Genomic DNA, 12,951 nt, shown 5'->3' on the forward strand with positions numbered 1-12,951 from the left:
AGAATTTTTTTCTCTTATATTATTCATCACTTTATAAAATGTAGCAGGCCATTCTCTGTGACTGTGCCCTGGGCGACTGCCTACTTCACTTAATGGTAGAATCGACGTTGTTTACATGACTGACATTTTCGCCTTCTCCTTACGTCCACAATTTTAGAATAAAATGTTCTTTCCCCGTTAATAAAATTCAAGAGGAAGTGTGAGTTTATTGCTTAAAGAAAAAAATTGAAATGTAATCAGTTTGACATCAATTGAAAAGTGTGATGGAGGCGATAGTTGGTGAAATGTATTACTTTAAAAAAAATTTCGGAAGGTTATAAATCTTACTCAGGTCAAGGGTCATCTAACTTGTCTCCCGGAGACTGCTATAGGTACGTCGATCAGCTTAAATAGGTGGTAATAGGAAATTTTTTATTCAGTCCAATTAGAGGCAGAACAGGAGACTTGTACCTACACACAACGTTGGGCTCTGCAGCGCCATCAAACTCCTTGACAGCCTTCAAGAAGCTTTTTTTCTGTCTCCCTAATTCCCGGACGAAGACGAAGAAAAAAGGTCAGGTCAGGATTTTCGCGACAAACGAGATAATCATAAACTCACTCAACCACTCAGGAAAGGTCGTGGGCTGTTGTTTATACCAAAGAGAATACAGGCTTTATTTTAGTCTTTTGGTTGAATAAAGGGAGTCAACAATCCTTAGTCATTTGAGACATTTTAGTTAGTACACTTCAAAGGCATCGCAATCTCAGTGTGAAACTATTTTCAATTACAGATTTTTACTATTTTTAAATTATGCAAGGAAATGCACTGACAGACAAATGTTTTTAATTACCACAAATAGCGGGATCTATCCACAGTTCTCTATTATAGTAAAAACGAAGGAGAGGCAAGAACAATGGTTTAATGGTGCTGGAGGTGGACATCAAGAAATTTTAGACATAGCAGCAGTCCAAAACCTTACAAAGAAGATAAAAGGTTTTGACTTAATATTAGTGGTCATGACCAGCCATTACATATTTTCAGACAAATCCATTCTAACCGTTGTAACCATCGCACTCCCACCACACACTCTTATTGTAATATTTTCCGAGCTTTAGCCGGGAAAGGACATCTCAGCAGTCGGTGCAGTCGGACGTCGCCACTGGCGGATTGTCTCCGCTCTACAAACAAAGATAACAAGATAAAGTAAGGGTGTGTTGGCTAAGATTACTGGCAGAATATGCGTACATTGTTTATTAGTTTGCACTAATCTGAAGAAGACGAGGAATAATCAAAGAACCACGAACACGCTCTGAACATATCTTACTAGTGCATTGTTGTTAACCCTTCCAGACCGGAGGCCCTCAACCTAACTGCCCCTATACCTGGGCACACACTCTACAAACAAAGATGACAAGCTAAAGTAAGGGTGTGTTGGTTAAGATTACTGGCAGAATATGCGTACATTGTTTATTCGTTTGCACTAATCTGAAGAAGACGAGGAATAGTAGAAGACCAACGAACACTCGCTGGACATTTCTTACATTGTTAAACTGTAGTTAGGTTTATTTCCTTACTTCCATATTATTTGTCGACAATTTCAGAGCTTAATTGGGATTCAACACCACTGCGGCAATTTTCATCAGATAATGTTCTTGAGGATTGTTTGGGCCAAAGCGTGTAAACAAATGTGTAGACATGGGCTAGATACTAGACACTCACATGTAGAAGATGCCGGCAGCAGTGAAGGAGGAACCAGCGAGGTAGAGAAAGGCTGTGGGCACCGTGGACACTGTGTACTGGTACACGTAGTTGGTCGTCACATTTCCAATGACGGAAGATATCTCCATGGATAACATTATCAGGGCGAATGTAGAAGCTGAAAGAAAAGAAAATTTTAAGCCACAAGTCACCTGGTCTCTATTTTTGACACACTGTAGAGTTCTCTTAAAATTTTCATCCGCGTCTTTTTTTGTTTTTTTGTTTGTTTGTTTCTTAATTGATTCTTTTTCCTCTCTGTTATTTTCTAAATATGAATTGTTCATTTTTATTCTTTGGTTTTGTACTTTATATGTACTTTCTACTTTTCTATCTTTCTTTCTTTGTTTTGTCAATTTATTCATTCATTCACTTCATCTCTTGTCTCAGTACTTTTTTGAATATGCATTTTTTTATTCTTTCTTTCTTAAATTAGTTTATTCATTCATTATCTTTTCTATTTTGTTTAAAGTATATAATTTTTCTTTCTCTTTTCTTTTTTTATATTCCTTTTTGTAAATGTAGTGTAGAGAGGAATAAAAATAATGCTGCGAGAGGAGTGTGTAGTCGGAATAAGGTTAAAATTATGATTTCTCATTGTTTGATGAAACTTTTACACAGCGTGACATTATAATGTAAACTACATTAATATTATTTTAGTTTACAAGCAGGTCTCTTATATTTGTGTTGATCGTTAACATCCAGAAACTTCTTACCGAAAGCTCTTCGACCAATCATCCGAGAAGTGATTGCTTTTGCCATCACTCCTGCCAGTTTCCCCGGAATGGAGATGAATGGGGCTAAAGGTGGCAACATCCAAGCACCATGTCAAGGAAATAGAAAGCTTATTTAAAATAGTATTTCATTAGAAAAAAGGATGACTACATCTATAGTTGCCAAAATAAGACAAAGATTGGTACTCGCAAAGAATATCTCTCTTTTACAGTTGACATTTTTCACTATTAATAAATAAATATCAGAAGGTCTAAACTACACATCAGTTATCAACCAGCACAGATTTCAAACATTTCTTACAATGCAGAGGTTCTTAACCTTGTTTGAGATAGCAAACCCACAAGTTTCACATGAACATTTACTGAACCCTTCATTAGTGTCATCACAAATTTACATAATCAGTCTGGTGTGTCTTATCCTCCGTGGCGGAGGCTCCGCCGAACCCCTGAGACCAACTCAACGAACCCCGATAGAACCCCGGTTGAGAACCACTGTTACAATGCAACAAAAGTCAGGGGAAAGACTAACTCACCGGCAAAGAAGACCCATTTCATGCGCACAGTGGCCATCAGGAACTGACTAGCAGTCTCAAAAGCCATTCCAAGGGCTGCAATGGTCGACTCGGACAAGTGGAGTCGCTGCCAGAACCAAAGCACAGGCATGGTAAAGAGGCTAATCACATTGCTCTCTCCACCGATCCACCCAAGCTCCTCCGAGTTGAGACAATACGGAGGACTCATCTGATAAGTGGGCAAGACGTTCGTTTCGCTGACGAAAGCGAAGATGGTCAACACGTTGGCCACGTTGATGAAAATAATGGTGAGCCTTTTGCGAGGGTCCTGTAGTGCTCGGTAGATGATCTTCAATGGCAGAATGAAGCTGATGCTCTTCTTCTGCTGGACAGACTCCTCAATGAAAGCGAAGGCAAAAATGAAGATGGTAAAATTGACGACTAAAACGACAACCAGGGAGTAGAAAAAACCCAGTCCAGTTATGATGTAACCTGAGGCGAAGCCCATGGCACTAGAGCCTAACATGTTGATGATGTCTACAAGAACAAACTTAAAAGTCCTACTTCCCTCTCTGGAAAAATCCAGGTCCGTGTCTTCCGACTCGGCAGTCTTCTGCTCCCCGTCTCTGACATGTTCTTTGGTCTTGTCGTCTTCAGGGTTGCTATAGTCATCGGAGATGAGCGCCAGGGAGGCAAAGCTCATGCTAATGCTTCCTCCAGAGACGGCCCACAAGAAAGTGCCAACTAGCGTCCATCCATAGTGTAGGTTGAACCTTACGTTTAAAACCTCGTTTTTTTAATATGCAGACGATTAATACAATACGAAAATAAAAATTATGGAAAATATGTAGATAACAAAGTATGCATCCAGACATATAACTCATGCACTGGTTAGTGTTGTTACATATGAAATAACCTGCGCAGTTCCAAAAAAAAAACATCTTTTTTTCTCTTTCTCTATTAACATCCGTTTTCGTATCAGTTGACTTAGTACTTTGTAAAAATAAACGTCCATTCAAGTCCAAATCTATTCCTTCCGTCACAGTTGTTGTTTACAGTCCCTGGTAATGAGATGTCCCCACTTTACTACCGGGCGAACAGGAGGAAGTTTTCCACACTCGATCGTTTCACACGAGATCCGCAGGACTCACTTGGTACTGTATTTCTCTTTACACGTGCTTCTAGCAGTTTATATAAAAGCTACCGTGTTGATATTTAGTCCACGAGCATCACTCTTTACACCAATGAATATATATATATACACATCAAAACTTGTGATTTTAGTCAGTTAACTTGTGCTCCTGCTGGTCTATCTCTACTTATGACACTCTCCATGCTCATTGTTTGTTCACTAATTTCTAGTTGTGTCAGTTATGTTTGTCGTTCATCGCTTGTCTGTTTCTTTTTTCGTCCTTTGTATTGTGTTTATGTCTCCTACTTAAGCACTGAGAGCTTTCTCCTTAGTGAGCGTGATTGTGTGGTGTTGTTGTTGTTGTTATTATTATTATTATTATTATTATTATTATTACTACTACTACTACTACTTACCAGATGACCGCCATCCACAAGCCACACTCTGCCAAACTCGTTGCGAAAGGGAAGAGGAATAGAAAGCGGCGACCAATCTGGTCCGACTTCATCCCCAGAACAACAGAAGCCACCATCAGTGGTGGCATGAGGACCAGAAGGTCATACATATTCCACATGGAGGTCTCTTGGCTGATCTTGTTCTCGATAGCCTTTGATAATTGCAAACATTAATGAACCCGTGAACTACACCAAGACTACAGTGGTGTAGAAACAAATTTTTGCTGTAGGTCTTTTACTCCTTGTCTTTATGTTCCTGAGTAGCTAATCTTGTCACACCAAAACAAGGTTTAAAGCAATCTTAAGAGGGAACTTAAACCTTGACCAAACTTTGAACCCACCCATCCCCAAAAACCAGTTGGTGTTGTCCTCTAAGACCAAGACCTTGTCCGTCGCCTATCTCCCCGAAGCACGAAGGTCTCGCATTCCCCTGACTTTTTCCCCGCGAACATCCCTGCGAAGGAAGCTACCCAAAGATGTATCTTTTACTTTCTTCATAATAGTTGCCAGTTACATTGTGAACTATCGTTCTAAAGGGTAGCATACCTTCTCCTCGGGTAGCTCCTCTCCACACTGGACCGCTGTCGTTGTAGCTGCGAAGCTCGTCCTCGTGCAGCTGGTGGAAAAATCTGTATCGGTACTGACTATAAACAGATATAGTCAGAGCGTCCATCGATGAGTGCAGCATCATGGTGATGATGAAGGCGTTTCGTCTCACGGCCGCCACCATGGCGCCACATCTCGTCCTTGGTGCCTGTTGGTGCCTTGGTGCTTTGTTGTAGTTGGCACCACTCTCATATCCGCTCCTGTGATCATTACTGGCGTTTTCTTTCTCTTCTTTAGGATGAGACTTGGGTGGATGTTCTTTTGTCATTTTTAGTCAATTTTCAGAAATAAACCTCTCTTTTTTCGATTTATAAAACAAACTACTTTCTACTTGTTTGATTTCACAACGCGAGCATGTGATGCGTTGTGTCAGTGTTGTGGTCCTAATGATCAATGCTTATTTACACTATAGTAATCTGCTTACTGTCTTATCCAAAGTGAAGAAAACTAGTACTTTGCCGGCATTTTATGCATGAGAAGAAACACTGGAACAATGCCAGATTTTTTTTGAAGAGTTTGTTAAGTGGTCTTAACAATGACTCTACAATATATAATTATCTCTTACCCTACTTCTGTATGTTATTTCAACATCGAGATAGCGCATACATAGAGTGAAAAAAAAATTCTCACAGAATATTTACTCATCAAAACTTTTAATAGCGAGAAATTGTAAATTTCCATTTAACTTTACGTTCAATTTTTCTACTTGCTTGATTCTTAGGTTTTCTTTCTGAACTAAACACGAGATCAAAGAAATTTGATCAAAGAATATAGCCTTAGGTGCATACTAACTGTAAAGTGTTGTTTTTCCCAGTAACATCATAAAATAATGATACTACACTTTTGTAAAGTGACTGGCAACTCGTGTGTCTGTGCGCGTGCCAATGTAGCGCGGATGTGTATTGTTGTTTGTGTGAGTGGGCGTGTGTTGTAGTGTGTCTTTGGTGTTGTACATCTGTGTATAGGCAACACATGTCTGTATATATTTGTATGCGTACAAATAAATCTCGCTGTGTGTGTGTGTGTGTTTTGGGGGGAGGAATCGTCTGAGTTACTGTATGAGCACAAAACATTCCCAGTCGAATACTCAACATGACACTGTATATTGCTGCTTTATGAAAAACACTTATCCGCTGGCTTGTGACATATGCTATTAAGGAACTAATTATGATTTATGTTATTATTCTTGCTAAATTGGGGAAAATATATACAATGTGGGATTTACACTTTATCTCTTTAAATCTAGCTCATTCGAAACCTATCTCCGTTCTGTCTTCCAGCCTCCCCCATGTTGACACACGACAATGACTGTAGTGTCAAGATAATGAACGTAGAATCCTTTGGAAGTTGGCAGTGTGTAATAAAATTATAGGGAGAGTTTAGAGTTTTGCATTTTCAGTTAGAAAGATTCTTGTATATAAGAAGCCAACGGATTTTTATGATATAGCCAGACTCGAAATTCCGTGACGGCCGTATCAGTAGTATCTACCAGGTAAATGATCTTCAGGGAGATAATCTTGGCAGTCTTGTTGATCTCCCTTGACTTTCCTAAATCATCGGTGTTTGCTTTCTCCTTTGAGTTTTTCACTTAACAGGTGATACCCAAAATGCTGAATCTCTTTTGTGTACTTTTTTTTACTTTGCGCATGTTTTACTCGCTTTTTAACGAGTTAACACCAGCTTTTCCCTGAGCTCTACTAATTTTGCTTTTCGACCACTCAGGAAAGGACATTTGTTGGCCTTGATACCAAAGAGAATACATTCAGAGTTTTCAAACATCTTCAGGTTGTTAAGACATTTTAACTGGACTATTGGCCAGGTATTGCAGATACAATTTACCAAGTATTTAGAAAAATCTTGTTTTTTACTACCAGAGAAAACTTTACAACGGATAAAAAACTTAACTATTCATCGCCTGACAATCCTTCATGTGCAACAGGTCATATGCAGTTTGTTCACAGCAATAAAGTAAAATAAAACACCATTAACAATAAAATAAAAACAATACTACATCAATAATATATTTTAAAATTAATAAAATAATAACAACCCACCTGATTTTGTGATAGATGTTCAAAAGAGTAATGTAAAATAAAGTTAAATCAAATAAAATGTGATAATCATATTTAAAAATCCAATAATGTAAATAATATTATATTTGTAATAAAGAAGATCAAAACACTTCTCATTTCGTGGTAGATTTTTTTAAGAAGAGCCTGTATTTTTTCACATATTCTTTTGCGACTGGATTCATTCGTTTTAGTCCCTAGATTGAATTTATGAGTCAACAACTCTTAGTCATTCAAGATTTGTTTTATTGTGATGCTCCAAACGCCTTGACAATATCAGTTTGAAACTATAACGATTGTTTTATTTTATTATAGAAGGAAAGGTGATGATAACCATTCTTTGTTAATTACTACAAATAATACGGATCCACACGCAGTTGTGTATTATAGTCAGAAAGAACGAGAGTAAAGAACAATCCATTAATCGTACTAGAGGTACAAATCAAAATATTTTAGAGATTACAGCACCCCAAAAACCTTAAAAAAACTAAAGGGAAAATTCCTTGACTTAACATTTGTGTTTCCTAGTCATTGTAACCCTCACACTCCCACCACACACTCTTTTTGTAATATTTTCCGAGCTTTAGCCGGGAAAGGACATCTCAACAATCGGTGCAGTCGGACGTCGCCATTGGTGGATTGTCTCCGCTCTACAAACAAAGATAACAAGATAAAGTAAGGGTGTGTTGGCTAAGATTACTGGCAGAATATGCGTACATTGTTTATTAGTTTGCACTAATCTGAAGAATACGAGGAATAGTAGAAGACCAGCGAACACTCGCTGGACATTTCTTACTACTTCATTGTTAAATTGTAGTTAGGTTTATTTAATTACTTCCATATTATTTGTCGACCATTTCAGAGTTTAATTGGGATTAAACACTACTGCGACAATTTTCATTAGATAAAATTGCCAAAGCGTGTAAACAAATGTGTAGACAGGACTAGACACTCACATGTAGAAGATGCCGGCAGCAGTGAAGGAGGAGCCAGCGAGGTAGAGAAAGGCTGTGGGCACGGTGGACACTGTGTACTGGTACACGTAGTTGGTCGTCACATTTCCAATGACGGAAGATATCTCCATGGATAACATTATCAGGGCGAATGTAGAAGCTGAAAGAAAAGAAAATTTTAAACCACAAGTCACCTGGTCTCTCTATTTTTGGTATACTGTAGAGTTCTCTTTATAATTTTCATCTGCTTCTTTTTTCGTTTTTTGTTTGTTAATTGATTATTTTTTTTCTTTCTGTTATTTCCTAAATATAATGTTTTCGTTTTCATTCTTTGGTTTTTTTTATACTTTCTATCTATTTTTCTTCCTTTGTTTCTTCGTTTTGTCAATTCATTCATTCACTTCGTCTCTTGTCTCTGTACTTTTCTGAATATACATTTTTTTATTCCTTCTTTCTTTCGTTAGTTTATTCATTCATTCTCTTTTCTATTTTGTTTAAAGTATATAACATTTCTTTCTCTTTTCTTTTTTATATACCTTTCTGTAGAGTAGTGTAGAGAGGAATAAAAATAATGCTCCGAGAGGAGTGTGTAGTCGGAATAAGGTTAAAATTTGTCATTGTTTGATCAAACGTTTACACAGCGTGACATTATATATGTAAATTACATTAATATAATTTTAGTTTACAAGCAGGTAACTTATATTTGTCTTGATCTTTAACATCCAGAAACTCGTTACCCAAAGCTCTTCGACCAATCATCCGAGAACGTGATCGTTTTTACCATCACTCCTGCCAGTTTCCCCGGAATGGAGATGAATGGGGCTAAAGGTGGCAACATTCCAAACACCATGTCAAGTAAATAGAAAGCATATTTAAAAAAGTGTATTTCATTAGCAAAAAGGATGATTCCATCTAAAGTTGCCAAAATATGACAACAGATTGGTACACTCTAAGAATATTTTTTTTACGGTTGACATTTTTCACTATTAAAGGGATTCTAAAGGCAAAATAAAACTGCTTAGAATCGCGTAAGGAGTAGGATAAATTTGAATCTCGTCTATGTATATATGTGTTCATGTGGAAAACGTTGAAAGTTTTTAGTAGAATGTTGTGTTTAATAAGAGAAATTACACGGGACTCTTTTTTTGCTTCCATGAAGTCTCGTTCTCCGTCACGTGACCCTATGACGTGTGGTTTCCATAGTGAGAACCATGCGTCGAGAATGTGCTGCACCCGATTGCCACGAAAAGATGGAAAAAGATTCAAATTTTTCTTTTCATCAGTTTCCGACAGACAGAGCCTTACACACAGAGTGCGTCATAGAATAAAATGACGTCAAATCTTCGCAATGATACAGATACAGACACTTCCTGTCAGAGACTGACGTCACAATAAGACTCTGACATCACAAGAAGACTCCTCTGCTTGACCATCTCGGGAAGCTATCGTGGTTACTCGGCGGAAGGACACAAAGGTCGATTTCACTGGATTTTTTCAATAATTATAAACATCGGCAACCGAAATAGTGCTAATAAGTGGTAATTAAGTGAGAAACGAATCATTTATTTCTCCTGTATTGCTCTCGTGCTCTGTAATTGTAACTAAATATATTTTTGAAATGTTTGACCGTCGTCAGAGCCTTATCACAAGACTTTAGTATCCCTTTAATAAATAAATATCAAAAGGTCTAAACTACACACCAGTTATCAACCAGCACAGATTTCAAATATCTCTAACAATGCGATGTCACAGGAAAGACTAACTCACCGGCAAAGAAGACCCATTTCAGACGCACAGTGGCCATCAGGAACTGACTAGCAGTCTCAAAAGCCATTCCAATGGCTGCAATGGTCGACTCGGACAAGTGGAGTCGCTGCCAGAACCAAAGCACAGGCATGGTAAAGAGGCTAATCACCCTATTCTCTCCAGCGATCCACCCGAGCTCCTCCGAGTCGAGGCAATATGGGGGACTCATCTGATAAGTGCGCAAGACGTTCGTCTCGCTGACGTAAGCGAAGATGGTCAGCACGTTGGCCACGTTGATGAAAATAATGGTCAGCCTTTTGCGGGGGTCCTTCAATGCTCGGTAGATGATCTTTAGCGGAAGAATGAAGCTGATGCTCTTCTTCTGCTGGACAGACTCCTCAATGAAAACGAAGGCAAAAATAAAAATGGTAAAATTGAAGACTAAAACGACAACCATGGAGTAGAAAAAACCCTAGTCCAGTTATGATATAACCTGAGGCGAAGCCCATGGCACTGGAGCCTACCATGGTGATGATGTCTACAAGAACAAACTTAAAAGTCCTACTTTCCTCTCTGGAAAAATCCAGGTCCGTGTCTTCCGACTCGGCAGTCTTCTGCGCCCCGTCTCTGACCGGTTCTTTGGTCGTTTCGTCTTCAGGGTTGCCATAGTCGTCGGAGATGAGCGCTAAGGAGGCAAAGTTCATGCTAATGCTTCCTCCAGAAACGGCCCACAAGAAAGTGCCAATCAGCGTCCATCCATAATGTAGGTTGAACCTTACATTTAAAACTTTGTTTTTTTAATATGCAGACGATTAATACAGTTACAAAATAAAAAATATGGAAAATATGTAGATAACGAAGTATGCATCCAAACACATAACTCATGCACTGGTTAGTGTGGTTACAGATGAAACAACCTGCACAGTTCCAAAGAAACAACTCTTCTTTCTTTTTATTAACTTATCCCTTATCGTATCAGGTGACTCTATTTATGACACTCTCCATGCTCATTGTTTGTTCGCTAATTTCTAGTTGTGTCAATTATGTTTGTCATTCATTGCTTCGTCTGTATCGCTGTTTCTTTTTTCGTCCTTTGTATTGTGGCTATGTTCCTACTTAAGCACTGAGAGCTTTGTCCTTAGTGAGCGTGATTGTGTTGTTATTGTTGTTGTTATTGTTGTTATTGTTGTTGTTGTTGTTATTATTATTGTTATTGCTATTATTGTTAGTATTATTATTATTTACCAGATGACCGCCATCCACAAGCCACACTCTGCCAAACTCGTTGCGAAAGGGAAGAGGAATAAAAAACGTCGACCGATCTGGTCCGACTTCATCCCCAGAACAACAGAAGCCACCATCAGAGTTGGCATGACGACGAGAAGGTCATACATATTCCACATGGAGGTCTCTTGGCTGATCTTGTTCTCGATGGCCTTTGATAATTGCAAACATTAATGAACCCGTGAACTATACATAGTTAAAAACTTCATTTTTCTTACAAACATGACTTAAGTGGCGTAGAAACAAATTTTTGCTATGTCTTTTACTCCTTGTCTTTATGTTCCTGAGTAGCTAATCTTGTCACCAAAACAATTCAAAGCAATATTAAGAGGGAATTTAACTTTGACCAAAATTTGAACCCACCCATCGCCCCAAAACCCGTTGGTGTTGTCCTCTCAGATCAAGACCTTGTCCGTCAAATGTCCCCCCAGAAGCACGAGGGTATCGTATTCCCCTGACTCTTCCCCTGCCACCTTCCCTGCTAAGGAAGCTTTCCACAGATGTATCTTTTCGTTTCTTTATAATAGTTACAAGTTACATTGTGAACTATCGTTCTAATGGGCAACATACCTTCTCCTCGGGTAGTTCCTCTCCACACTGACCGCTGTCGTTGTAGCTGCTAAGCTCGTCCTCGTGCAGCTGGTGAAAAAATCTGTATCGGTACTGACTATGAACAGACATAGTCAGGGAGTCAATCGTTGAGTACAGCATCATGGTGATGATGAAGGCGTTTCGCTTCACGGCCGCCACCATGGCGCCACATCTCGTCCTTGGTGCCTGTTGGTGCCTTGGTCCTTTGCTGTTGGCACCACTCTCATATCCGCTACTGTGATCATGTCTTGAGTTTTCTTTCTGTTCTTTAGGATGAGACTTGGGGGAAGTTCTGTTGTCATTTTTAGTCAATTTTCAGAAATTAGCCTTACATTTTAAAAGAAACTACTTTCTACTTGCTCATTTCACGACCTTAGCATCAAGTGATGCGTTGTGTCAGTGTTGTGGTCCTAATGATCAATGCTTATTAATACTATAGTAATCCGCTTGGTGTCTTATCCAAAGTAACGAGAACTAGTATTTTGGGAGCATTTTATGCATGAGAAGAAACATTGGAACAACGCCAGATTTTTTTTGAAGAGTTTGTTAAGTGGTCTTAACAATGACTCTCTACATTATATAATTATCTCTTACCCTACTTCTGTATGTTATTTCAACATCGAGATAGCGCAGACATAATCTGTAAAACATTTTTCTTAGAGAATATTTTCTCATCAAAGCTTTTAATGGCAAGAAATTGTAAAGGTTCATTTAACATTACTTTTGATTTTTCTACTTGCTTGGTTCTTATGTTTTCTTTCTGAACTAAACACGAGTCCAAAGAAATTTGATAAAAGAAAATAACACCTGGGTTTATACTAACTGTAAAGTGTTGTTTTTCCCAGTAACATCTTAATATAATGATACTACACTTTTGTAAAGTGACTGGCAGCTCGTGTGTCTGTGCGCGTGTCAATGTTGCGCGGATGTGTATTGTTGTTTGTGTGAGTGGGCATGTGTTGTAGTGTGTCTTTGGTGTTGTACCTCTGTGTATAGGTAACATATATCTGTATATATTTGTATGTGTACATATAGATCTCGCTGTGTGTGTGTGTGTTTTTTTGGTTTTTTTTTTTTGGGGGGGAGGAATCATCCAAGTTACTGTATGAGCACAAAACATTCCCAGTCAAATAC

General features: G+C 38.5%; 2 protein-coding genes across 2 annotated transcripts; both read right to left on the bottom strand.

The window, feature by feature from the left end:
- Positions 1 to 552: 552 nt before the first annotated feature.
- Positions 553 to 5,240, bottom strand: LOC112567641 (solute carrier family 46 member 3-like). The gene is made up of 6 exons (XM_025244348.1): positions 5,115 to 5,240; positions 4,530 to 4,720; positions 3,003 to 3,754; positions 2,452 to 2,535; positions 1,700 to 1,856; positions 553 to 1,158 (listed from the first exon to the last, which is right to left on the bottom strand). The coding sequence occupies exons 2-6, from the start codon at positions 4,685 to 4,687 to the stop codon at positions 1,092 to 1,094; spliced, it is 1,218 nt and encodes a 405-aa protein (XP_025100133.1). The 5' UTR covers positions 4,688 to 4,720; positions 5,115 to 5,240; the 3' UTR covers positions 553 to 1,091.
- Positions 5,241 to 7,372: 2,132 nt separating this feature from the next.
- LOC112568239 lies at positions 7,373 to 12,221 on the bottom strand. Its single transcript, XM_025245441.1, has 6 exons — positions 11,797 to 12,221; positions 11,188 to 11,378; positions 9,964 to 10,716; positions 8,934 to 9,018; positions 8,200 to 8,356; positions 7,373 to 7,893 (listed from the first exon to the last, which is right to left on the bottom strand). The coding sequence occupies exons 3-6, from the start codon at positions 10,397 to 10,399 to the stop codon at positions 7,846 to 7,848; spliced, it is 726 nt and encodes a 241-aa protein (XP_025101226.1). The 5' UTR covers positions 10,400 to 10,716; positions 11,188 to 11,378; positions 11,797 to 12,221; the 3' UTR covers positions 7,373 to 7,845.
- Between the last annotated feature and the right edge of the window lie 730 nt (positions 12,222 to 12,951).

The sequence above is a fragment of the Pomacea canaliculata genome, linkage group LG1, assembly GCF_003073045.1.
Source record: "Pomacea canaliculata isolate SZHN2017 linkage group LG1, ASM307304v1, whole genome shotgun sequence".
Lineage (NCBI taxonomy): Eukaryota > Metazoa > Mollusca > Gastropoda > Architaenioglossa > Ampullariidae > Pomacea > Pomacea canaliculata.